Raw genomic sequence first — 27,521 nt, forward strand, 5'->3', positions numbered from 1 at the left:
TGAAGTGCTGTGACCTACAAGGCTATGGGCCAAGGGCTGGAAAGTGGGATTAGGCTGGATGTCTACTTGTGAGCTGGCACAGACACGATCGGCCAAATGGCCTCCTTCCAAGCTGTAACTTTCTATGGGCTGGATTTTATGGGCCCTCCTAAGCCGAGGCGGGGGTGGAAGTTGGGGGGGGGGGGGGGTGCGGGGGTGGGGGGTGGTCATGGCTCGAATCACGAAGGGTAGCGGGGGTGGAGGGCCTGTCGCTGCGCCAATGCCACCCCCTCGCCAAGCGATTTTGACAGGTGTGGAATAGGCCAATGATGGCCTTCCTGCCCAAAGGCCAACTGAGGCCCATAACTGGCCACTTAAGGGCCTCTTCCCGCTGCCACTGGGGTCTAACCAGCGACGGGGGGCTGACTCCACCATGCGGTGAGGGCGCCTCGTAAAATGAAGTACTCTCCCTGCGGGCTTTGGGGGCTGTCCCTCCTTCATGGGCAATCTGTAGCCCATGGAGGACCCCCACCAGCAAAACCTCCACCTCCATGGACCCCTCCCCCTGGACTTCAATCCTACCCTCTCACCACCCCCCCCCTCACTGGGGCCTTCGGGACTGGTCCCAGCGACCCTGCCTCACTTATCAGAGGTTGGGGTCTCCAGTGGTGGGCCTGGGTCCAAAGCCTCTGCAGTACTGGCAGTGGTCACCGCCAGCGGTGGCGCTTCTGAGCTGCCGGCCCTGTGATTTAAAGGGACAGGGATCACGGAGTGGGACACTTAGGCAGAAAAACAATGGAGGATCGCACCGGGGGTGGGGGGGGGGGGGGGGTGGGTGGGACACGAAAAGGTTAAGATGGGGATCCCCTGTCTTTTTGGCCTGGCACTTGGAGCCCCAAATTTTATACAAAATCCAATCCTATGATTCTATCAGTACCCATTTAACAATATGATCATTGGTAATGCAATCCCAATTAATCTCCCCAGCTCAGAAAGGGAGCAACCTAAACAGTTCAGTCTCATTCCTGAATGTAGTAAATCGTTCGAGATTTTAAAAATGTCAAATTATAAATTTAACATTTTTTTTCTTTTCCACTGTGTCTCTTTCTGTCTCTTAATCCAATCTCTCTCTCCCTCTCTTTCTCTTTACCAGATTTGACTCTTATTCACCCTATTTCCTTCGTCGTTCCTCTGTTTCTTTCTCAATCCTTAGTTCTCGTTGGTTAAAGAGAGACTGTTGGTTCCATTGTTCACGGAGGTCCCAGATGCCCATTGCCCCATTACCAGCTCGCACTGAGAAAAAGACTTTGTGCCGAAGGGTGCAGGAAAGTGTTTAAAACACGGTGTAGGGCACAAGATGCCCCACTCTGGCAAGGCCCAGCCCAATGTTCTAAATTTCACTGCACCCCAAGGACTGCAGCGGTTCAAGAAGGCAGCTCACCACTCCCTTCTCAAGAGCAATTGGGAATGGGCAATAAATGCTGGCCTTGTCAACGACGTCTACAGCCCCCGAGCGAATAATAAAATTAATATGCTACTGGTGCTAACAGATCTCAACTTCAGCAGTGTTGCATGCTGATTCTGAGACGTTAGCTATTGTTCTAGGTGTTTTGTGTGCCAGCTTTCAGTTACACAATCCCACCGCACAATAAACTCAACCCCTCTGGCTGGTGGTAGTGATGGTGGTGATGGGGGCTGGCTATGGTGAGCCTGGGCGTTAAACCAATGTGATGGGAACAACCAGTTACTCATGCCAAATAGGCGACAAGAAAACCACTTAATGTTGTCCGAGGTCAGCTGCGAAATAGTGCCGGATACGAGCAGGAGAAAGTTCATTAAAGCTGTTGGGAGCAGGAAGAAATCATAAGAACATTTGGAGAAGAGGACAGAGCTTTTATTCTTCTTAACTCTGCGACAGCACTTCCCAAACCCGCAACCGCAACCACATAGATGAACAAGGGTAGCAGGTGTATGGGAACAATATCACCTGCAAGTTCCCCTCCATGTCACACACCATCCTGACTTGGAAATATATCCCCATTTCTTCATCATGGCTCGCTGAAAATCCTGGAACTCCCTAACAGCACTGTGGGAGTACCTTCACCACACAAGCTGCAGCAGTTCAAGAAGGCAGCTCACCACCACCTTCTCAATGGTAATTAGGGATGGGCAATTAATGCTGGTTTTTCTAGCAACGCCCACATCCCGGGAATGAATAAATTAAATTCTACCTCCACACTGGAGCAAAATATGTAGGCGTGATGACGTTTTCAAGTTTCCTATGATGATAGCTCACCCAGTAATCCTTTACCTAATACAAGAATTGTCATATTATCACAGTTATTTAGTAGGACGTGTGAAGTAAATGACTTCGCCACGGTGTCCTGCTGTTCAGATTAGATTAGATATACAGCACTGAAACAGGCCCTTCGGCCCACCGAGTCTGTGCCGAACATCAACCACCCATTTATACTAATCCTACACTAATCCCATATTCCTACCAAACATCCCCACCTGTTCCTATATTTCCCTACCACCTACCTATACTAGTGACAATTTATAATGGCCAATTTACCTATCAACCTGCAAGTCTTTTGGCTTGTGGGAGGAAACCGGAGCACCCGGAGAAAACCCACGCAGACACAGGGAGAACTTGCAAACTCCACACAGGCAGTACCCGGAATCAAACCCGGGTCCCTGGAGCTGTGAGGCTGCGGTGCTAACCACTGCGCCACTATGCCGCCCTTAGTGTTAGGGCAGTTCAAATGTAGTTATGGTATAAAAAACATTGACTCAGGTGCTATTGGGAAGTACCAGAGTTATTGGGCTGTTCACACTGGGTACGTGCCGTTCTGACTGGATGCCTTATTACCTTTTCTTCTTTGCAGGGTCTGATGATTGCTCCAAGAACTTCACTGCTCCCAGTGGCACGATTGAATCTCCCAGGTTTCCCGACAAATACCCTCACAATCTGTACTGCACTTACATCATTCAGGCACCGCCCAGGTCAGAGTTGACCCTCACCATGCTGACATTTGACCTGGAATATGATCCCCTGCAGATAGGACCAGCAGACTGCAGATACGACCGTCTCGATGTCTGGGATGGTCTTCCAGAGGGTAAGGATTGTCATGGCAATTTGCAATGCCAGCTGCCTTTTGAGAGCAAATGTTGCATTCTTCACCTTAACCTCTTCATTTTTTTCTGTTAAATATTTCACTTTTAAGTCTTAGCTCTGTCACCATTTGACCCAATGACCCCAGTGACTTTTTTTTTTAACTGAAAGCTTTTCTAAGATTTAAGTTAAACATTGGATTGGACTGGCATAAATCCTACTTTCCTCTAATGTGCCAGGGAAGGGAGCATTCGCCAAGCTGTATGATGGCCCAATGCCTTTGGAAGTGGAAATGCAGACACAGTGTGGTGGGTGTGAGCCTACTGATTCCTGATTCCTGAACTCAGCAGTCCTGTTGTGCAGAGGTAGTGGGTTAAGGACAGGGTGTTCCGGGCAGGGAAGGAAGGAACGATGAAGAAGACACCTCAGGCCAATCTCACACAGCTACTGGGATGCAGAGGGGGAAGGGCAAATTGGGGACCTTCTTGTGGGTCTTTTCCTGGGCCTGTCCAAGGCAGCTATCCATAGGTTGGGGAGCAGAGGTTCTTGATCACTGGCTGCCTGCCTCTCATGCATGGTCTTGTCTATGCCTAGGTGACCCTGGTTTGCTAGAAGCCTTCCGTGACTGGTGGGCATTGCAGAGACTGAAGTGTATAGTAGATGTCCAGAACCATATTATTTAGTTTGATAAGTTTCCTTTTTGCTTCACAGTTAAGCTCTTTATTTGTTGTGATCCTTTCAAAAGGATGCATTTCTATTTGTTTTGTTAATGGATGGTTCCACTGTCTCCTCATTGGTTCTTTTAGAAAAGGTTGTGGTGTAACATAGTTTTGAGTGGGTTAAGTGACACTCAGAGAGTTCACAAAGGGAACAACAGTGAAAATCAAATAGATTGCAAAAACTGTTCACTTTAATTCCTTGGCAAAAAGGACCTGCGGACTAATACCCTCATAGCCACTTTTCTCTGCCTGTCAAACTGAAACTCTGGCTAGGGATTAATCCCAAGATTGAGTTACCCTAAAGGATCCCACCTGAATTGTTGGCTTGTTTTCAGTTCAAGCTTCTGTGTATTTCTGGCAGGTTTTAGTTTTTAGAGAAAGTTTCAAATTGGAAGGAAAATGTCTCATGGAAACTGCTCCAACTTCAAGCTCCTGTCTATGTCTTCTCCTCCACCCAGTGAGCCCTCTGATTGGACGCTATTGTGGTTCAAAGATCCCAGCAATGATCCGTTCTGATACTGGAATCATGTCGCTCACCTTCCACACAGATATGGCTGTGGCCAAAGATGGCTTCTCTGCCGAGTACAACACCACGTCGAAAGAAACTGCAGACTGTAAGTAGGAAATTGGAGCTTCACACGGAATGGGCAGCCTGCAGGTGTTATAGTGCTGGCCTTTCACCTTCAGGAACTGGATGCAAATCAAGTTCAGAAGGACTGGATGATAAGGGCCCCAAGTGAAATGAACCTATAAAGAGACTCAAATCAGTTCCTACTTAACAATGGTCCATCAACCTAACGAAACCATAATGGAAACTTAGTTGATGGCCTCACTTAGTTATTTCCCAAGAATATGGGAATAATGTCACAATGGTGCAATGTGGTAAATATGCTGAGACTGTTATTTCCAAGATACATACAAACCCCATATATCTTTTCACAGTTGTATCTCTTGAACCCGTGGGACAATGTTAGTTTAGCACCTGGTCAATAAGTCTCCTTTTTCCCTCTGCCTGATTAACATCTCTACCTATACATACGCAAGACTTGGATCTAGGGAATGTCCATCACATCTTAGACTTGCACTACAGCGTGTCAAAAGCAATTTTATGAAGCTTAGGAATTTCATGCTGGTTTCTTCTGACTCGGCACCAGAGATTTTTCATCTTGGGGTGGAAGCTCAAAGCAGATGGTGTGACATTGGCCACTCATTACGCGTCCTGCCCGATATTCAATTCCGCTGAAGTGAATGGTTGGCTTCATACTGCCTGCTTTGTCCTGCCCGTCCCCGAGCCAAATTCTTACCTCACTATGTTCGGTCTCACTGCGACATCAGAGACACCTTCAGCAAGAGCATCAGTCTTGTCCGAATTATCTGATCACTTTTATTGTTCACTAACTTTGCTCCTTAAAAGCTTGGGAGGAGCAATACCAAAACAAATCTAGCATCTGACTCAAAACCATAACTAATGTTAACTAGTTCTGTTCACATCAAGTCCTGTTCACCCATCATCCCTGTGCTCACTGACCTATATTGTTTCCTGTTCTGGCAACACCTTAGTTTTAAAATTCTCATCCTTGTGTTCAAATCTCTCCATGGCCTCGCCCCTCCCTATCTCTGCAATCTCCCTACAACCTTCCGAGATCTCTGCGCTCCTCAAGTTCTGGCCTCCTACGCATCCCCAATTTCCTGCACCCCACCAGCCTTTAGCTGTCTCAGCCCAAAGTTTTGGAATTCCCTCCGTAAGCCTCTCCACCTCTCTCTCCTCCTTTAAGATGCTTCTTAAATCTTTGACCAAGTCTTTGGTCACTTGTCCTAATGTCTCCTTATGTGGCTCGGTGTCAAATTTTGTTTGATAACACTCTTTTGAAGCACCTTGGGATGTTTTTGCTATGTTAAAGACGCTATGTAAATGCAAGTAGTTGTAGTGCGTGCATATATAAAATTGATCATAGGAACAGGAGTAGGCCATTTAGCCCCTCGAGCCTGTTTTATGGCTGATCTGCGACCTAGCTCCATATACCCCTCTTTGTCCCATCTCCGCTAATACCTTTGGTTATAATAAAAGTCTATCAATCTCAGATTCAGCATTAACAATTGACCCAGTATCAACTGCCATTTGCAGAAAAGAGTTCCAAACTCCTACCAGCCTTTGTGTGTGGAAGTGTTTCCTAATTTCACTCCAGAAAGGTCTGGCTCTAATTTTTAGACGATGTCCCCTAGTCCTAGACACCACAACCAGCAGAAATTGTTTCTCTTTATCTACCCTATCTGTTCCCCTTAATATCTGGAAAACTTTGTTCAAATGACCACTTAACCTTCCAAATGCTAGGGAATACAACTGTAATATGTGCAATCTCGCCTTGTAATTTAATCATTGGAGCCCAGGTAACGTTCTGACCTGAACTGGCTGACAGAGCTGTGCTCCTGCAGCTAATACATTCGTACCTATTGATTGATTTCCTTCCTTGTATACCACTGTGAACCATCTGATACTTGTCCATAATTTACCAATAGCCCTTCATTACCCTTTAGGCATTTTAACCAATGCAGCTGCTTTGTAAAACCCCGACTTTAGCTACACACCAGGTCAAAGGTTACAGCTCCTTCCATTGTATGTTCCATTGTATTTGCAGCCTATCAATGTAATAGCCCACTGGGAATGGAGTCTGGGCAGATCAGCAATATGCAGATTACTGCTTCATCCTCCTACTCTTACGGGAACTGGGACGCGAGCCAAGGACGGCTCAATTACCACATCAATGGTTGGACACCCAACGAGGACACCATCAGGGAATGGATCCAGGTATGTCCAGAATTTCAAACCAGAAGCGGGCTGCTGAACAGGATCCCAAAATATGCCTGTAGGGTTCAGATATAGAGGTGGTTAGTACTCATTGACCTATGCCCAAAGGATCTGAGTTTGCCTGTTGGGGGTTGGGAAGGTTGGGTACCAGCAGCTACTAAAGGCCTGCTGGCTGGCTGTACAGTACTGCCATAGTTGTTTTGGAGGGGACAAAGGCCCTGGTGTAGAATTGGTCATTGGAGGCCTCAATAAAACTAGTCATGAAAGTAAAGGTGGACTTGGAGAATTAAAGGGTTTGTCAAGATCACAATTTGTTATTGTGGTCTCCCCCGCAGTGAGCAATTTCTCCATTTCATTCCATCATAGAATTACATAGAATTTACAGTGTAGAAAAAGGCCATTCAGCCCAACATGTCAATGCTGGTGTTTATGTGCCACTCCAGCCTCCTCCCACCCTACTTCATCTGACCTTACCAACATAAACTCCTATTCCTATCTCCCTCATGTGTTTATCTAGCTTCCCCTCAAATGCATTTATGTTATTTGCCTCATCTATACAAAGTGGTAGTTAGTTCTACATTCTAACAACTCTCTGGGTAAATAAGATTTGCCCTACCAATACTAAACTATGTTCCTTTGATTACACAGTGGCGTGGAATTTGAAGTTAAACCAAAGCTAGTTTGGGAAAGTCCCTGTCTCCTTGTTCTGACTAGTTTCCTAAGTAGTTAGCTCATAAATAGTAACTGAAGAAAACACAAATATTACAGAAATAAAGATATTCAGACAGTAGAACTAGATGTATATTGTATGTTTACTGTAATATTAGCCTTAATCTATGAAAATAAATAAATACTCAATACAAACTTTTACATAAAAATAATGAAAAAGGAACTCCATAGGGCAGGAGTTACAAAGATGTTCTGTTGCCAAACACAGAATCAGGTTTGCTCTCTTTATTACTCGCTCATTCTGTTCCACCTCTTTATCTGTCTCCCATGGCGTGAGACCATCACATCCACTCAGACCCTCCTTTCAGATGTGATGTTAAGTCAGGGCCTTGCCTGCCCACTCAAGAAGGTCCCATGACACTATTGGGAGAAAAGCAAGAGAGTTCTCCCTGGTTTCCTAGCCAATGTTTATCCCTCAACCAACATAGCTGTGTGCAAATTGAGTGCTGCATTTCCTACATTACATCATGATTATTATTTCATTGGCTGGGCAGAGCTTTGGGACGTCTAGTTCTTTATTTTAATAATGGAATACTGTACTGCCATTTCCAATGCTGACAATTACATAGAATGTACAGCACAGAAACAGGCCATTCAGCCCATCAGGTCAATGCTGGTGTTTTTGCTCCACATCAGTCTCCTCTCACTCCCCTTATCGTCGTATCCTTCTATTCCTTTCTCCCTCGTGTTTTTATTTAACTTCCCCTTAAAAGCATCTATGTTATTTGTCTCGACTACTAAGGGTTAATGAACATTCTTAGTAGGTGTCTCCTGAATTTCTCTCTGGCTGAAAGGGAAACTCTAGGACTGCAGGATGTTTTATCTATTATACTGCACCTGAATTAACATTGATCCACTTTCATTAGCCAGTGGTGCACAAGAATGCCAGACAGTGGGTTTTTGCACTAACTGGTGATAGATTGATGGCAGCTTTTAACCTGAGTGAATTGTTTGGATGAATTCATCTCGTATCGATTTTACTGTCATTACAATCTCTTCGGGCAGTGTGAGTCCTAGCACCAGGTAGGCCTGACACATCCAGCTTTTCTCTGCTCTGCCTTTCGCCTCTAGGGTTGCCAGCCCTCCAGAATCACCCTGGAGTCTCCAGGCATTAAAGATTAACCTCCGGCACACAGCTGCGAGTGACCAAGGAGAAAAGGCAGAGGGGCATTAGAAATTGTGATTTCTAAACAAAATTCTTCAAGCCCTTTTGTTTATTAGTTATACAAATATCAGAGATGTGGAGAAAAGGCCTTTGACTGACCATCCAGTCAGGTAATAAGGAGCCTGTTTGTTTCCCAGCTTGCCTGGGAAGGCGGTGCTCGAGTGACCAATGGTGGAAGAGGTTAAAGGTGGGAGGTCATATGATGAAACCTCCAGGACTATGTGTTGGAAACCCTGTTCCTCTCACCCTGTTCCGCCCACCCCCTGCCCACCCCCAGCCCCCAACAGCCTTCAGATTGTCTATTCAGAGCCACTGTGACTCCATGGCTTGGGACCAACAACTGCCTGCAATTGGCACACATTGAGTTGATGAAAAACAGACAATGGGATTAATTGCAGGCAGTGTATAAATGGCGACAGGTGGACCTGTGCTTTCCCAAGACCTCTTAGGGTGGGTCAGGACCTTAAACACCCACTCCCTCTAACTATAGGATGTACTGCAGCAACTCACCAAGGCTTCTTTGACATCATCTCCTAAAACTTATGCCTTCCCCCATCGAGAAGGACAACAGCAGCAGGTGTATGGGAACACCACCACCTCCAAGGTCTCCTCCAAGTCATACACCATCCTGACTTGGAAATATATCACCCTTCCTCCATTGCCGCTGGGTCAAAATCCTGGAACTGGCTGCTGAAAAGCACTCTGGGTGTACCTTCACCACATGGACTGCAGTGCTTCTCAAGGCGGCTCACCACTGCCTTCTCAAGGTGGTTAGGGATGGGCAATAAATGCTGGCCTTGCCAATGACATCCACATCTTCAGAATGAATTTTTAAAAAGACGTGAGAGGAATTCACACTCCAATGACATGGAGATGGATCAAGGCACGAAGCAGTTATAAATGTTGGGAAAGATTGAACTGGCTAGGGCTCTTTTTTCTAGAAAAGTGAAGGTTTAGGGGTACCCTGATAGAGGTCTTTAAAATTATGAAAGGGTTTGATAGCGTAGATGTGGAGAAGACGTTCCCATCTGTGGAGAATCCAAAATGAGGGGCCATAAATATAACACAGTCACTAACAAATCCATTAAGGAATTCGGCAGAAACATCTTTACTCAGAGAGTGCTGAAAATGTGGAACTTGCTACCACAAGGAGCAAATGAGGCGAATAGCATAGATGCATTTAAGGGGAAGCCAGTTAAATACATGAGAGAGGAAGGAACAGAAGTATATGCAGATAGGGTGATATGAAGTAGGGTCTGAGGAGTTCAGTGTTGGGCCTGTTTCTGTGCTGTACATTTTATGTAATTCTATGTGATACCCTGCAAACCAGACAGACAGCTCAGCTTTGCTTTGCTCTGGCTTTATTCCAGTTCCACCAGAGCATTTCCTGATTTATTCTGCTTATCAGGAACTGGTAAGAGTATGGGAATTGGTAGTCGGAAAATACGACGATAGTGGAGTTATTGACTAATCACAGCAATCAATCCCTTATCAATTATCCTACAACAGATCCAGACATGACACGAGGAAAGCCCTAGTGCTGGAGAGTTTTGGGGGAACCATAGGTCCACAGTCATCTGTTCCTCTCAAGCATGCTACATTTACCACACATCATGCCTCAAGTTACTCACACACTGTATCCCCATCTCAATACAGGATATTAGAGGATTATTGGCCAGAGAGAAAGGGGTAAAGGGGTTGCATTATGAATGACATGAAGAAAAGAGCAGCATTCCTGTCACAGTTTGGTAGAATCCCCCCCCCTCTCCCCCACCCTCCGCCTCCCCTCCCAGCATTTAAGATAAATGGGTTATGGGGCATAACAGAAGCAGGTGATGAATTGGTTACATTATGGAGCAGGGTTCAGGTCCTGCCTTGCTTGAGTGTTCTGTCTGAGGTAGCTTGCTAATGATTACCTGAGTAAGCTGATGGGTTCATTACCTTTTCACATCTTGACATTCGTGTGTTGGCTACGGCGGCCAAGATCATTTTAAAATCAGTTCTGACCTCATTCGCTGCCCATTGCCATGTTCAGATAGTCTTCCTTCCTCTTCAGTACTGGGGAAGGCTGCACGGATAGGTGGCATGGAGTATGCCACCGTTGCCCCTTCTCAAAATTGATAAGGCCCCGAAATTCTTGGGTGAAGAAGGTGGAAGTCTGATTTCAATCTTGGGGGATGGGGTGGGACAGTGCTGAATTTGGGGCAACCCAGTCCTGCTGGGATTCTACCGCATTTTGGCCATTCCTATTAAATCCTGGCTAGGGTCGGGGGAGAGACTCTGAGTGAATCTTCTGCTCACCTGCCCCAAATCAAGGGAAGATGTCAGGGGAAAGTTCCTGGCCTAGTTGGGGATTTCTCTCTTTAGGCCCTCTGAAAGGCCTCAGGCTAGCCCAAGAACACAAACCTTTGAGACCTGGCCTAAGCCACCTTGCTGCTTTCTGAAGGCCTCACACCCTCACTAGAGTAAGGTAATCAAGCCATGAAGTAGTTTTTTTGAAGGAATTACTTTGAAGGCCTTAGTGTTGGTTGGCTTGTTTAATCGAGGGGAAGGGGCAAGAAAGTGATTCAGATCGTCTTTATTCAGATAAAGTGCAAAGTTTGAGCAGAAAATAGTAATACCAGCCCTTCATCCTCCAACCTTGCACACCAAGATGACCTTGGGGCCTCAACTGCTTTTGAAGAGCAAGTTCCCTAAATTAATTTGACTTTTGTGAAAATGTGTGTATGTGTTTTTTGTTTAAAGTATGAGTGTTTCTTATCCTCCTCCTCTCCTTCCAGGTGGACCTCGGGATACTGAAAATTGTGACTGGCATTGCCACCCAGGGGGCCATCTCAGTAGATACATCCAAGACTTACTTTGTTAGCACCTACAAGCTGGAGGTGAGCTCCAATGGAGAGGACTGGATGACCTATCGACAAGGGAAGAACCACAAGGTAATAGCGGAGAGATTTATGTTGAGCAAAGGTACTGACAAATCTGAACCTAGATGGGTAAATGGAATCGAGATGCAGATCAACCGTGATGTGATTGGATAGTGGAATCGGTTCAAGGGGCTGAATGGTGTCCTCTTGTTCCTTTGTTCCTAATGGCTGCTCTGACCTTGGACATTTTTTTGCTGAAAGGTCTGTGTTGGCACTTGAGGGGAAGGAAATGGAACGTTTCCCAATTTTCTTTTAGACCCAGGCCTCAAATTTTCTACTCGAATAATTGTGTGAATGACATGGAGCCTATATTAAATGGTCATTCAGTTATGAAACTGGACTTAGCTAGTTGGCGATAATTTATTTAGGGATTCCCTGAGCTCCTATATCAGCTGCGAACACTTAACAGGCATGTATAGTATTATCAAGGCTGACATTTAATATCAACCAAATCCATACTGTTTCAGTATACAAGGTCCTGTATGTGTCCAGTCTCTTAGACTGTCATGCAGTAATCCCACCTACCAGTGCCTGTGTTACTGACTGTATCTCTACTGACATTAGTCCAGCTCCGTTACATTGTCAGTCAGTAGCCGCCCCAGCCTTGTGTCCTATGTTACTATCTCCACTGCAGCACAGTGGCGCAATGGTTAGCATCGCAGCCTCATAGCTCCAGTGACCCGGGTTCAATTCCGGGTACTGCCTGTCCGGAGTTTGCAAGTTCTCCCTGTGACTGCGTGGGTTTTCGCCGGGTGCTCGGTTTCCTCCCACAGCCAAAGACTTGCAGGTTGATAGGTAAATTGGCCATTATAAATTGCCCCTAGTATAGGTAGGTGGTGTGGTGTGGGGATGTGGTAGGAATATGGGATTAATGTAGGATTAAAATAAATGGGTGGTTGATGGTCAGCACAGACTCGGTGGGCCGAAAGGCCTGTTTTCGTGCTATATCTCTAAAAAATAAAAAATAAAAATTATGTTTGTCTAGCTTCGTCCCACTATCACTCAGTAATTCCTCACCCTGTGTCCTGTGTTATCGATTGTATCTCCGCTAATGTTAGTACAGCTACCTACCTTGGCACTCAGTAACCCTGCCCCTGCAACACCCTGTTACTGACTGAATCTCTACTGATGTTAAGCCAGCTCCCTCGCACTGTCACGTAGTAACCTCTCTCCCCAGAGCCCTGTGTTACTGACTCTATCTCAACTGATGCTTGTCCAGCTCTCTCACACTATCATTAAGTAGCCCCAGCCCCCTGTGTCACTGGCTGTATCTTTACTAATATTAATCCAGCTCCCTCAAACTGTCACTCAGTAACCCTCTTCCCAGCTCTCTGTTATAGACTTGTGTCTCCACTGATGTTAATCCATCTTTCTTGTTCCATTATGACCAGGGACAGTAAACCGATTCCTGCAATGAAAATTCATCTCCGAATGAAAAATAGTTTCATAAAATTTTTTTAAAAGTAGATAAATGGAAGTGAGAAGTTTGTTAGAATTATCCTTGAACATTTTTTTGAGTAAAATGCTGATGACAAGGCTTTCCCTTGGGGTCTGAAGGATCCCAGATTATGTTACAAGCATCAAAACACAGCAGCGAAAGACGGAATTAGAAGTCCATTCTGCTGATCTTTGGCCTAGCCAAGGTGGATTTCCTTGCACAAATATAGCTCAGTTGATAGTTCGAGGGATGAGAAATTTAGCACTTGCTTTGCTCCGTCTCATATTCCCACTTAAAGCATTAATCCTGTCAACATGCCACTCTCTCATTTACCTCCCCCTATTATTATCTGGGAGGCCCAGGGATCAGTTCAGTGTCGGGGTACTTGAGGGATTTCAGCAGTCAGACAGGAGTTTGCAGTGAGTCATTGTGGATGGGAGTGAGCGGGAGTGTTTTTTTTAAAAATTCATTCATGGGATGTGGGCATCGTTGGCCAAGCCAGCATTTATTTATTTTTTTTTTATTTCCAAGATATACTTTATTCATAAAAATCTGTAAAAATTACATTCCCAAACAGTTTAAAACAGCATCAAGTCAAAAAATACAAACAGTGCAAAGGTGATCAGTTTCCTTCTATACAATCATGAGTTGCCTCACAACTCTTCCATTTCATTGTCATGCCATATACATTTTTACATTTACAGCACACAAAATTTTCCCGATACAGTTCAAGGGGTTTCCCATGGATTCAGCCCCTCAGTTCGGCTTGGTGGGGGGGACCTTACACAGTGGTCTTTCCCCATTGAGCCTTTGCTGCGGCTGCCCCAAGCTTTAGTGCGTCCCTCAGCACGTAGTCCTGGACCTTGGAATGTGCCAGTCTGCAACATTCGGTCGTGGACAACTCTTTGCGCTGGAAGACCAGCAAGTTTTGGGCAGACCAAAGGGTGCCTTTCACCGAATTGATAGTCCTCCAGCAGCAGTTGATGTTTGTCTCGGTGTGCGTCCCTGGGAACAGCCTGTAGAGCACAGACTCCTGTGTTACAGAGCTGCTTGGGATGAACCTCGACAAAAACCACTGCATCTCTTTCCACACCTGCTTTGCAAAGACACATTCCAGGAGGAGGTGGGCAACCGTCTCTTCCCCACCACAGCCACCGCGGGGGCATTGCTCGGAGGGGGCGAGACTTCGGGCGTGCAGGAAGGATCTGACGGGGAGGGCCCTTCTCACCACCAGCCAAGCTACATCTTGGTGCTTGTTTGAAAGTTCTGGTGATGAGGCATTCCGCCAAATGACTTTGGCGGTCTGCTCGGGGAACCATCCGACAGGATCCCCCATCTCCTTTTCCCGTAGGGCCTTGAGGACATTCCGTGCCTGATGGACCGGTGGTCAAAGGTGTTTTCCTGCAGAAACTGCTCCACGAAGGATAGGTGGTACGGCACAGTCCAACTGCATGGAGCATTCCGCGGCAATGTGACCAGGCCCATCCTTCGCAACACCAGGGACAGATAGAACCTCAGCACGTAGTGACACTTGGAGTTTTCGTACTGGAGGTCTACAGACAGCTAGATGCAGCCGCACACGAAGGTGGTCATCAGGATGAGGGCCACGTTGGGTACATTTTTCCCGCCCTTATCCAGAGATTTGAACATCGTGTTCCTCCGGACCCGGTCTATTTTAGATCCCCAGATGAAGCGGAAAATGGCTCGGGTGACCGCCACGGCGCAGGAGTGGGGTATGGGCCAGACCTGCGCCACGTAGAGCAACAACGTGAGCACCTCGCACCTGATGACCAGCTTCTTACCCACAATGGAGAGAGATCGCTGCCCCCACATGCCCAACTTTTGTTGTACCTTGGCTACTCGCTCCTCCCAGGTTTTGGTGCACGCCCCGGCCCTTCTGAACCATATCCCCAGCACCTTCAGGTAGTCTGACCTGACGGTGAAGGGGACAAAGGATCGGTCAGCCCAGTTCCCAAAGAACATGGCCTCGCTCTTGCCGTGGTTAACTTTGGCTCCTGAGGCCAGTTCGAACTGGTCGCAGATGTTCATCAGTCTGCGCACGGACAGCGGATCTGAACAGAAGGCGGCGACATCATCCATGTACAGGGAAGTTTTAACCTGCCAAGCCAGCATTTATTGCCCATCCCTAATTGCCCTTGAGAAGGTGCTGGTGAGCTGCCTTCTTGAACTGCTGCAGTCCATGTGGGATAGGTACCCTCACAGTGCTAGCGGTTAGATACAACTGAGTGGCTTGCTGGGCCATTTCAGAGGGCATGTAAGAGTCAACCACATTGCTGTGGGTCTGGAGTCACATGTAGGACAGACCAGGTAAGGACAGCAGATTTCCTTCCCTAAAGGACATTAGTGAATCAAATGGGTTTTTACAACAATTGACAATGGTTTCATGGCCATCATTAGATTAGCTTTTTAATTCCAGATTTATTAATTGAATTCAAATTCCACCTTCTGCTGTGGTGGGATTTAAACCCATGTCCCCAGAGCAATAAAAGCAAAATACTGCGGATGCTGGAAATCTGAAACAAAAACAAGAAATGCTGGAATCACTCAGCAGGTCTGGCAGCATCTGTGGAAAGAGAAGCAGAGTTAACGTTTCAGGTCAGTTAAAACGTTAACTCTGCTTCTCTTTCCACAGATGCTGCCAGACCTGCTGAGTGAATCCAGCATTTCTTGTTTTTGTTCCCCAGGGCAATACCCTGGGTCTCTGGGTTACTAGTCCAGTGACAATACCACTACGCCACCGCCTCCCCAGTAAAGGGAGTGGGTGGGTCAGGGGTGAGAGGGAATGGGAGAGAGTGGGTCTGCTGCAGACTCCGTGTGATTACGGTCTCTGATCAGGTAGTGGCAGCTGGGTAGCTAACTTTGAGCAGTGCTTTCTGTGAGTCTCCAAGGGAAAGCTGCGTCACTGTTGACGTGCAGTTGTTAGCTGGGGAGACAGCGTCACAATGTTGCAGCAATTGAGACTTTGGAGGAACGAAACAGCAACCACCAGCTGCGAGTAACAAGAAAGAAAAACTTGCATTTCTATAGCACCCTCCAGGACCTCAGGATGTCCCAAAGCGCTTTACAGCCAATGATGTGCCTTTGAAGTCACTGCTGTAATGTAGGGAAATGTGACAGCACAGCAAGCTCCTACAAATAGCAATGTGATAATGACCGGATAATCTGTTTTAATGCTGTTGGTTGGGAGAATATTAATTAGAACATAAAAAACTGGAGCAGAAGGACGCCATTTGGCCTTCAGAGCCTGCTCTGCCTTTCAATGAGATCATGACTGATTTTCTACCTCAATTCCTCTCTCCCGCCCTATCCCATATCCATTGACTGTCTTAGTATCAAAGAATCTATCGAGCTCAGTCTTTAATATACTCAATGACTGAGCAATCACAGCTCTCTGTGGAGTAGAGAATTTGAAGGATTCACATCCCTTTGAGTGAAGAAATTTCTTATACTGAGGCCATAACCCCATGTTCTAGATTCCCCAGGCAGGGGAAACATTGTCCCAGCAAACACCCTGTCAAGCTCCTTAAGAATTTTATGCATTTCAATTAGCTCACCTCCCATCCTTCTAAATTCTAGGGAATATAAGCCTAGTCTACTCACTCTCTCCTCATAGGATAATCCCTGTATCCCAGGAATCAGTCTAGTGAACCATCATTGCACTCCATCTAAGGGAAGTTTATCTTTCCCTAGGTAAGGAAACCAAAACTGTACATAGAGTCACAGAGCCAGTTACAATGCAGGAGGTCATTCGGCCTGTCAAGTCCAAATTGGCTTTCCAAAGAGCAATTCAGTCAGTCCCATGCCCATGCTCAACGCCCATAGCCCTGCAAGTTTATCTCCTTCAAGTGGCCATCCAGTCTCCTTCTGAAGTCATTAATTGTCTCCGTTTCCACCACGCTTGTGGGCAGTGAGTTCCAGTTCATTACCACTCGCTGCGTAAAAAAAATTCTTCCTCACATCCCCACTGCATCTCTTGCCCAAAATCTTCAATCTGTGTCCCCTAGTCCTTGCAATTAGTTAATGGGAACAATTTTTCCTTGTTTAATTTTTGTATATCTGTCATAATCTTGTACACCTCTATGAAATCTCCCCTCAATCTCCTTTGTTCCAAGGAGAACAAACCCAGCTTTTCCAACCTAACCTTGTAGCTAAAATTCTCCATCCCTGGAACCATTCTGGTAAATCACCTCTGCACCCTCTCAAGGACCCTCACATCCTTCCTGAAGTGTGGTGACCAGAATTGGACGCAATACTCTCTTTGGGGCCTAACCAGAGCTTTATACATAGTACTTCAGGTGTGGCCTCACCAAGGCTTAACTGTAGTAAGATTTCTTTGCTCTTTATACTCTAATCCCTTTGTAATAAATGCTAACATGCCATTTGCTTTCCTAATTGCATGCTGTACCTGCATGTTAACTTCCTGTGATTTGTGTACCAGGACACCCAGGTGCCTCTGAATACCAACATTTCTTAGACTCTCACCTTTCAAAAAATATACTGCTTTTCAATTTTTTCTACTAAAGTGGATAACTTCACACTTCCCCACTTTATATTCCATCTGCCACATTCTTGCCCACTCACTTAACCTGTCTATATCCTTGTGCGGCCTTTTCACATCCTCCTCACAGCTTACTTTCCCACCTAACTTTGGATCAGCAGCAAATTTGGATGTATTACACTCAGTCTAAGACATTGATATAGATTGTAAATAGCTGAGGCCCAAGCACTGATCCTTGTGGTACTTACTAGTTGCAGCCTTTTTTAAAATTCATTCATGGGACGTGGGCGTCGCTGGCCAGGCCAGCATTTATTGCCCATCCCTAATTGCCCTTGAGAAAGTGGTGGTAAGCTGCCTTCTTGAACCGCTGCAGTCCATGTGAGGTAGGTACACCCACAGTGCTGTTAGGGAGGGTGTTCCAGGATTTTGACCCAGCGACAGTGAAGGAATGGCGATATAGTTCCAAGTCAGGATGGTGTGTGACTTGGAGGGGAACTTGCAGGCTGTGGTGTTCCCATGCATTTGCTGCCCTTGTCCTTCTAGTTGGTAGAGGTCGCGGGTTTGGAAGGTGCTGTCTAAGGAGCTTGGTGCATTTCTGCAGTGCATCTTGTAGATGGTACACATTGCTGCCACTGTGCGTCGGTGGTGGAGGGAGTGAATGTTTGTAGATGGGGTGCCAATCAAACGGGCTGCTTTGTCCTGGATGGTGTCGAACTTCTTGAGTGTTGTTGGAGCTGCACCCATCCAGGCAAGTGGAGAGTATTCCATCACACTCCTGACTTGTGCCTTGCAGATGGTGGACAGGCTTTGGGGGAATCAGGAGGTGAGTTACTCGCCTCAGGATTCCTAGCCTGTTAACCTGAAAATGTCCCGTCTATTCCTGCTCTGTTTTCTGTCCATTAACCAATCCTCAGTCCATGTTAGTGTATTACCCCCAATCCCATGAGCCCTAATTTAGTGTATACTAACCTCTTCTGTGGCACCTTATCGAATTCTTTTTGAAAACTCAAATACACAATGTCCACTGGTTCCCCCTTCTCCATCACAGATTTTCATAAATCTGTGTTGACTTTGCCCAGTTATATTCTGATTGTCTAAGTGTCCTACCACCATGTCCCTAATGTGTTCACTTCACACAAGTGAACTCTCTGCAACCATTCACAGGTGAAATTGCACAATGTACTGGCCAATAATACCACAGTCAGCCTCTTACAGTGCATCCTGATATCAGCAATTGAGACAGATTCTTGATAATGTTGGGGGGGAGGAGGAGAAAAAGAATGAGAGGAAAAATGGTGGAGATAAAGAAAGAGAATAAGAGAAAAAACAAAGGCCCTATCTTCCATGTGGCCCCATGTAAAGTCCTAATATTCTTTCCTCAACCATGACCACCAAAAGCAGATTGACAGGCATTCATCTATCTCATTGCTGTGCTAGCATAGAATAGTTGCTGCATATCTAGAATACAAATGTCATCTTGCTTTACTCATCCGATGCAATCCTCAGGAGTTAAATTAATACGTGGTTGGAGAGATGCAGGAATGCCTTCGAGGGAGGAGACTGTACTAGAACCATCATCAGCTGGAGTGGAAAGCAGATCACGATAGTGACCGGGCAGGAAACTGGCCAAACTCACTTGCAAACACGTTGGTGTAAACGTGCATGCTGGAGTGGACTTTTGAACCTGATAGTTGCTACCTGTGTGCTAACAGCTTTTCTGGTTCCTATTCTTCTCTTCTTAATATGGAGCCTCAATAAAACAAAACCATTTTCTATCTAATGCCCAATGTACTTGGTAGTGCAGGCTCTTGAACAGTGAGAACCCACTGGCCAGTTTAGTAACTGGAGTCTCTTGAACAGTATGAGCCTCTCGGACTACTGGCTGTGATGCAGGTCATGGGTACAGTAACTTACTCAAGTAACCATTACCTGTGTGTGAGCCCTGACAGGGAATGCTGTCAAGCTGTGTGAGGAGAGGGAAACCATAGCCAAATTAGGTTCTGATTTCGGCCAATACCATTTTGCGCACACTTTTAACAGTGAGCACTAGGGAGTGATCAGATGTGGGACCCAGCCCTGAGTCCTCTCTGCTTTGGGTGACTTAGAGAGGTGTGGGGAAGGTTGGGGTGAGGGGGAGGGGGAGAGCTCAGCTCTTGCATGATGGAATTAATCAATCAAGACTAATTCTGTGAATCTCTTCCACTTACATCTGTTACTCTGCAGGGTGGGAGAGGAAGTGCTTCTAATCTCCACATCGCCTTGAGGCTTGTTAATTCTTTATTTACACTGATGCGAGTATAGAATTCCAATGTTCTGCTGTATTGTAAAGAGGGCATTAGAATGTATTGGTAAAGCAGTTTTCTATTTATTACAACTAAATTGAATGGAGAGCTGAAATTGTTTCAGCAAATGGAAAAGTATGGAGCCCATAAATGACCTCGAGCAACCTGTTTGATATATAGACGCCATTGTTGATTGATGCTGCTGGTCTGCCAGAATGTTCCCAAAATCTATCTAGTGGTGGTTGTGGTCGGGGGATGTGTGCTGAAAGATGGTCACGTCCTCCTCTTCCCCTGCCCTCCTCATGAATACATCTTGACCTCTCAATGCTTGGTGAACATGGGGTAAACACAGGGTTGGCGCACTGCCTTATCACAGCCAATAGAAAGGGGCTAGACTCTTTGATGACTAATTGGATTAATCCTGACTGACTTACAAACATCCTTTTCCCTCAATCTCCAATATTTTTATAAATAATAAATGAAAGCATTCAAGATAATGACAATAATATAAAAGCAAAATACTGCGGATGCTGGAAATCTGAAACAAAAACAAGAAATGCTGGATTCACTCAGCAGGTCTGGCAGCATCTGTGGAAAGAGAAGCAGAGTTAACGTTTCGGGTCAGTGACCCTTCTTCGGAACTGACAAATATTAGAAAAGTCACAGGTTATAAACAAGTGAGGTGGGGGTTGGGCAAGAGATAACAAAGGAGAAGGTGCAGATTGGACCAGGCCACATAGCTGACCAAAAGGTCACGGAGCAAAGGCAAACAATATGTTAATGGTGTGTTGAAAGACAAAGCATTAGTACAGATTAGGTGTGAATATACTGAATATTGAACATCAGCAAGTGCAAACCTGAAGAAAAACAACCTGAAAAAAACAGTGGGTAAGCAAACTGAACAAACTAAGATGAAATGAAATAAATGCAAAAAAAAAGATTGTAAAAAATGTAAAAAGGAATGCAAAAAAAAGGAAGAAAGAATAACTAAAAATGACTAAAAATGAAAGTAAAGTGGGGGGCTGTCATGCTCTGAAATTATTGAACTCAATGTTCAGTCCGGCAGGCTGTAGTGTGCCTAATCGGTAGATGAGATGCTGTTCCTCGAGCTTGCGTTGATGTTCACTGGAACACTGCAGCAATCCCAGGACAGAGATGTGAGCATGAGAGCAGGGGGGAGTGTTGAAATGGCAAGCAACCGGAAGCTCAGGGTCCTGCTTGCGGACTGAGCGGAGATGTTCCGCAAAGCGGTCACCCAGTCTGCGCTTGGTCTCCCCAATGTAGAGGAGACCACACTGTGAGCAGCGAATACAGTATACTACATTGAAAGAAGTACAAGTAAATCGCTGCTTCACCTGAAAGGAGTGTTTGGGGCCTGGGATAGTGAGGAGAGAGGAGGTAAATGGGCAGGTATTACACCTCCTGCGATTGCAAGGGAAGGTGCCCTGGGACGGGGACGAGGTGGTGGGGGTAATGGAGGAGTGGACCAGGGTGTCGCGGAGGGAACGATCCCTTCGGAATGCTGACAGGGGAAGGGAGGGGAAGATGCGACTGGTAGTGGCATCACGCTGGAGGTGGCGAAAATGGCGGAGGATGATCCTTTGGATATGGAGGCTGGTGGGATGAAAAGTGAGGACAAGGGGAACCCTGTCACGGTTCTGGGAGGGAGGGGAAGGGGTGAGGGTAGAGGTGCGGGGAATGGGTCGGACACGGTTGAGGGCCCTGTCAACCACAGTGGGGGGAAATCCTCGGTTGAGGAAAAAGGAGGTCATATCAGAAGCACCGTCATGGAAGGTAGCATCATCAGAGCAGATGCGTCGGAGACGGAGAAACTGGGAGAATGGAATGGAGTCCTTACAGGAGGTAGGGTGTGAAGAAGTGTAGTCGAGGTAGCTGTGGGACTCAGTGGGCTTATAATGGATATTGGTAGACAACCTATCCCCAGAGATGGAGACAGAGAAGTCGAGGAAGGGAAGGGAAGTGTCAGAGATGGACCATGTAAAGGTGAGAGAAGGGTGGAAATTGGAAGCAAAGTTGATAAAGTTTTCTAGTTCGGGGCGGGAGCAGGAAACGGCACCGATACAGTCATCAATGTACCGGAAAAAGAGTTGGGGGAGGGGGCCTGAGTAGGACTGGAACAAAGAATGCTCGACATATCCCACAAAAAGACAGGCATAACTAGGACCCATGCGGGTACCCATAGCGACACCTTTTACTTGAAGGAAATGCATGGAGTTGAAGGAGAAGTTGTTCAATGTGAGAACAAGTTCAGCCAGGCGGAGGAGGGTGGTGGTGGATGGGGACTGGTTGACAAGATAATGACAAATACATTTTAAAGCCCCTATGATTTATCTTCTGGGTTTTTCCTCGTAGCAATGTCCTGAAGACTAATCTTTATAATTCCTGGAGACTTCAGGGCAATCCTGGAGGGTTGGTAACCCTAACTATATCTTGCCATTGCGAAATGGCTGCTGAGTTTATTTGCATTACAGCAATCCTTAAAGAAATACATTGAATGGAGCAGGTGTGAGAGCAGTGATAAATGTATGTAAATGTAAGTGTTCACATTGAAATGTTTGGTTTGGGAACTGTCTTCTCAAACTCGCCAATATTTCTCAAGCTTAATTTAAAGAAACTGGGGGAGAATTTTATGGAGGTGAAGGGTATCTCAGCCAAAGGTGAAGGACCAACATTGCCTCTTCCTGGGAAGACCCGCCATATGACAAACCAATCAGGCCACCGGCGGGCCTTCCCCAGGATCAGGACCCCGGGGCATATGTCCCTCCTGCCTAGAGCTGCTGGCCAATCAGAGGCCGGCAGCTCTTCTGTTCAGCAGCGCCACTGGGGAGATGGTGACTGCTGCAGGAAATACACCCACCGGAGGCCCAGGATCACAGACGACCACGGCAAAAGTGAATAATGGTGGGAGGGGTTTCACGGGGTGGTGATTGTAGGAGAGGGGAATTGTAGGGGGCTCGGGAGCAAGGGAAGTGGGAGGGGTTGGTCTCAGTGAGCTCCCCTCCTTCCCGATGCTGCATTCCTTGATCAGGCACTGAGGGCGTCTGTGGCAAGCAACCCACACAAGTTTGCATGTCATGTTCCCCATGTGGCCTGCCGGCTGCTGGGTTAATACCAGCAGCATTGGGAAGAGGCCCTTAGTTGGGCATTAATTTCCCACTCAAGGGCCTCAATTGTCAGTGGGCAGGAAGGCCGCCCACAGACTTATTCAGGGTGGAGGCTAGAAGGTGGCGGGGTCCCCACCTGCCACCATCCCGCCCAATTAAATGCCCTCCCTACTTCCAAAACTGCTACAGGAGAGAGCATAAAATACCGCCCCAGGTTATGTTCTCTCGATACAACTCATTTGGACTGCAGTACGTGGGATGGAATTGGAAGAGGGAAACCGAGAGATCTGTAAGGAAATTAGCTAAGCTAAATTGGATTGAGACACCAGTGAGTTTGAGGCGGCTTTCTTTGTGGAAAATGAAGATTTTATTTAGGAATAAAATCAGTTCACAACCAATTGAAACACAGCTTTGAACAAGTCAGCGAAGAAAGAATCAGGCCAGTTGCCAAATAAGCTTTCTGGCGCACGCCTTGTGATGTTTTGTGAAAATAATATAGGTAACAAGGGACCAAATTTAAAAGATTGCGATAAAGTGGAAAAAACAAGCTGTACAAATCCTGCAGGAGGGAGAAAGGAAAGGGGCTCACTGGGAGGAATACAATAAATTGCAGAAAGGCTTTTCTATCTCCACAGATGCTCCCAGACCTGCTGAGTATTTCCAGCATTTTCTGTTTTTATTTCAGATTTCCAGAATCCACAGTATTTTGAGGCAGGAAGGTTTCCTTCAGGCACAGGTATCAATGACGCCTCTTGGCTGCAGCAGGTGCTCTTGAAAAATATGTCCCTGTGGAAAACATTATTCCCCAATGCCGTGGAGCCAAATTAATAGCATGCACTGTATTTAGCCTGGTCCAGGCTAGACGACCTTGAGAGGCATTAAAAAAGTATGTAATTTAAAATGATAGGCATCGCTGAATCATCACTTGCAAACTCTTATCTTGCAAAATATAAATTCAGGGATGCAAACAAGAGCAAAACTACCTTCCTTAGCTAGTTTCCAAGCATGAACATTTTTTGCAGCGCAAGCCCGAGAGGCCAAATGGCCTACTCCTGCTCCTGTTTCCTATCCCATGTCCTCATCGCCCACTCCCCGTCAACTAAAATGGATTACTGAAAGATTATAACATTTCATCCAATGAATTGGGGTCTGGATGATGAGATCAGCTCTTTCAAATTAGGTCCCAACAGTAAGACTTCCATTTTAATAAGGGTCTTCATGGCGAGGTTTCCCCTTGTTAACTAGAGATGCTATTGGTGGACCTCTTTCCCTTTAAATAGACCTCCCTATGGTGTCCACCCCCATCCAAGCCCATCTTGCCCCCATTTGAATATTTAATTGGAGAAAACTCTACCTCCTAGATACTTCCAGAACTGAGACCAAAGCGGCTCCAGAAACCAATCACTCAGCACACTGAGATCAAATATATTAGAGCTTTCAGCGGGTGGCGGGGGGGTGGGGGGGGGTGGGGTGGCGGAGGTGGTGGGAGTGGGGGGGGTGGGGTTTGTGGGGGCACAGTTAAAACCACAGCCAAGGACAAGGATAAAACCAGTGCAAAATTGTTGTGCATAGCGAGCAGGCACGGGCCCCTTTAATGGAAAATTCCAGAACATCAACTGCTGGTTGCATTTTAAACAAAGAGTCAGTAAATCTCCTCGCACTAAAACTCTGCTGCCGGGTAACTGCAGCCATGTTCCAGTTTGAATAAGACTAATGTTCCACCAGATTTCCTCAAATTCTTTTCATCCCAGAGGTACTGTGTTGGAAAGGTTAGAGTTGTAAGTAAAATTCATCAGTTCCAGCAGCGCTCAAATGCATAATTAGCCCATTTATATTCGCCTCGTCTGCTAGGATCCAGCCTAAATTAACTGCTCCTTCAAAGCAGAACAGAATATCTTTTTACTAGGACCGCGGGCCCTAATTTCCTCACTTCGCCCCCATAGTCATAATTCACAGCAGCCAAAATAAGACTCAGACTGCACATTTTGGCAAGATATTGGTGCTCTGACCTTCAGCCGGGGAATTGGTTTCTTACTTAGCGGTGTTTGAAGATTAGCGGTAGATTTTCAACTTGCCACTCATATAAATCCCCGAGTGTCATCCCGATGACCCAGTTTTTAGACTGGGGGTGAGGTGGGGAAGGAGTGGAATTTTAACCAGGGCACAGTGAGTACGTGGGTAAAATTGCAATTCTCTCTTGGCCAGCCTGCCACCTTCCACTCTCTGTAAACTTGAGCTCATCCAAAACTCTGCTGTCCCTATTCTCACTGTTCACCCATCACCCTTGTGCTCTGTTGACCCACAATGGCTGTAAGCCCCCTTCTTTCAGATTGCAAACTGAACTATGTCAGGGCAGGACACCCCTTACAGGTTGCACAAGGTGACATGAAAGATCACCAGTATGATGGTAGGGCCTTCACAGCCTGCTCCTGGACTCTGTGTGTTTGGCTGGTTGTCCCCTGGGGGGATGCAAACAAATACCTATTATGAGGGCTGTGATCATGTCAGGACTTGTTGGAGCTCGTTCGCACGGTGTGCGACATCCACCATTCACCCATTCTGCAGCAGAGCATCAGCCGATCACGAAATAAGCTAAAGGCCAGGGAAGGCCATTCAGCCCATCCAATTCATCCACCCCCATCTTTATAACGTGTTGCTGCAATTTATTGTGTTCCTCCCTGTGGGCCCCTTCTCTTTACCCCTCCTGCAGGATTTGAGCAGCATGTTTTTCTGCAATCTTTTAAATTTGATTACTGATCCCTTTTTGGCTTGCTGTTTGTTTCATAGGCCAGTGAACAGGATCTGCCTGGTTTTCTACCTATTGAAATTAACAGAATGAAAATCCATTAATGGCCCGCGATTCCCCCACCTCCAGGCGATTTTGCTTTCCGCACTTTTCCGAGGCAATGCCGAATGCCCAGGTGCTGAAGGCGAAGGATTCATTCCTGCCTCCGAGCAGCAACATTAGTTAGAGTGAGGGAAGCTGCTGAGGTAACATATGGTTGCACATGCATACATAGACACGCATTCAGCCACATGTACATAGGCACAGAAACTTATATAGACACACACTCATAGGCAGACACACACATATACATACAACCACCGCTGCCTACACACAAACAGATACGCCTTCAGAGATGTAGACAAAAAAATTAAAATAATTGCCTGGATTTTGCGGTCAGCAGCGAAGGAATAGTGCTCGCTGTTCACCTCAGAGTTTTTGCGGACGTTAGAGAGGGCGCTTGCTGCCATCGGGCGTCTGATCTAGCGCAGCAACCTCGACAGGGGATCTGTGGCATGTGTGAGCATGGTGAGCAGCAGTGAGGCCCTTCAACCAATCAGATTGAAGAATCCACACTGAGACACACAGAGTTGAAACCAGGAAGTATAAAGCAGGAATTATAAATTAGATCTGAATCATGTGCAGAAAGTGAAATAAAGATCGGGAAAGAAAGCTGGGATTAAGCAAGAGAGATAAAAGAGGTGGAAAAAGTAAAAAAAAAAGAGAAAATGATTTGAGGCGGGTTAAGGATGCAACAGCTGCGCAAGTTACAAGTTCTTGACATTTGAATGTTCAAGTGTCAAGGACTTATAGCTTGAAAGTTATTGCACATATACTTAACCTGCTCAGGCCAATTTTCCCTTTTTTAACTGATTCTGGTAGCATCTGAGGGTCTGCAGTTGGGATTCACGGCCCTTGGATAGGATGGAAAAAATCAGCCAAGGGGTTTCAGCTCCTGATCGCTTTCGAGCATTGTCTTCACTTTGAGTGAGAGCACCGCATTTAGAACTGGGAGAGGGGAGATTATTGGACGAGGGGAAGCAGCTTCAAGCAAACTTATGTGCATGTTAACATGAACTAATGCACCTGTTCCCTTCCCTAGTTGTTTCCAGCCAACACGGATGGTAATGAGGTGGTCCTGAACACGCTGACCCCACCTGTCCTGGCTCGCTTTCTTCGGATTAGGCCTCAGATGTGGAGTAATGGAATATCGATGCGTTTTGAGCTCTACGGCTGCCAGATCACAAGTAGGTCTCCCTCTCCACCCATCCCCCCCCTTGCGCACAGCTCTTCTACCACCACCTCCTCCGCCCCCGTCAGCTATGAAAGCACATGTCGAGATGAGTTAATTCACTGCGTCAATTAATTCCTCATTCATTCAAAGTGAATGCACAAGAAAATGTCATGCCTCAGTCAAGGTATTAAATAGATTTTTATTTCCTTACATTCCCTTTCCCTCATGCATATGTTGACTCTTTCCAGAAGCTCTGGTATGGTACCTCACCCAAGAGCGATCACTCCCTGAAACTAGAAAGCATTTCATTTGGCCTCAAAGCCAAACCTAACTCTGCACTCACTTGGCATTCGCACATGTACTTTTCCAGCAGGGTCCCTGACTAAGGAAGAAAGAACTTGTATTTATAGAGCATCTTCTACGTAGCATAAAAGGGACAAGGCACTTCACAGGAGTGCTATCAAACCAAATTTGACACCGAGCCACATAAAGAGATATTAGGATAGTCAACCAAACTTTGGTCAAAGAGGAAGGTTTTAAGGAGGAGAAATAGGTAGCGAGGCAGAGAAATATAGGGAGGGAATTTTTTTTATTTGTTCATTTACAGGATGTGGGCATCACTGGCAAGGCCAGCATTTATTGCCCTTGAAAAGGTGGTGATAAACCATCTTCTGAAACCACTGCAGAGTGCCAGCACTGTT

At 46.2% G+C, this 27,521-nt stretch overlaps 1 protein-coding gene across 3 annotated transcripts in view; it reads left to right on the forward strand.

The window, feature by feature from the left end:
• Positions 1-27,521, forward strand: part of LOC137372302 (neuropilin-2-like) — a 112,322-nt gene that overhangs the window by 37,239 nt on the left and 47,562 nt on the right. For all 3 annotated transcript variants that reach the window (XM_068036106.1, XM_068036105.1, XM_068036104.1), the window contains exons 4-8: positions 2,868-3,098; positions 4,272-4,427; positions 6,450-6,619; positions 11,294-11,449; positions 26,689-26,833. In XM_068036106.1, the coding sequence (XP_067892207.1) occupies positions 2,868-3,098; positions 4,272-4,427; positions 6,450-6,619; positions 11,294-11,449; positions 26,689-26,833 (858 nt within the window). The remainder of the gene's footprint in view (positions 1-2,867; positions 3,099-4,271; positions 4,428-6,449; positions 6,620-11,293; positions 11,450-26,688; positions 26,834-27,521) is intronic.

Source organism: Heterodontus francisci, chromosome 7 (genome assembly GCF_036365525.1).
Source record: "Heterodontus francisci isolate sHetFra1 chromosome 7, sHetFra1.hap1, whole genome shotgun sequence".
Classification (NCBI taxonomy): domain Eukaryota; kingdom Metazoa; phylum Chordata; class Chondrichthyes; order Heterodontiformes; family Heterodontidae; genus Heterodontus; species Heterodontus francisci.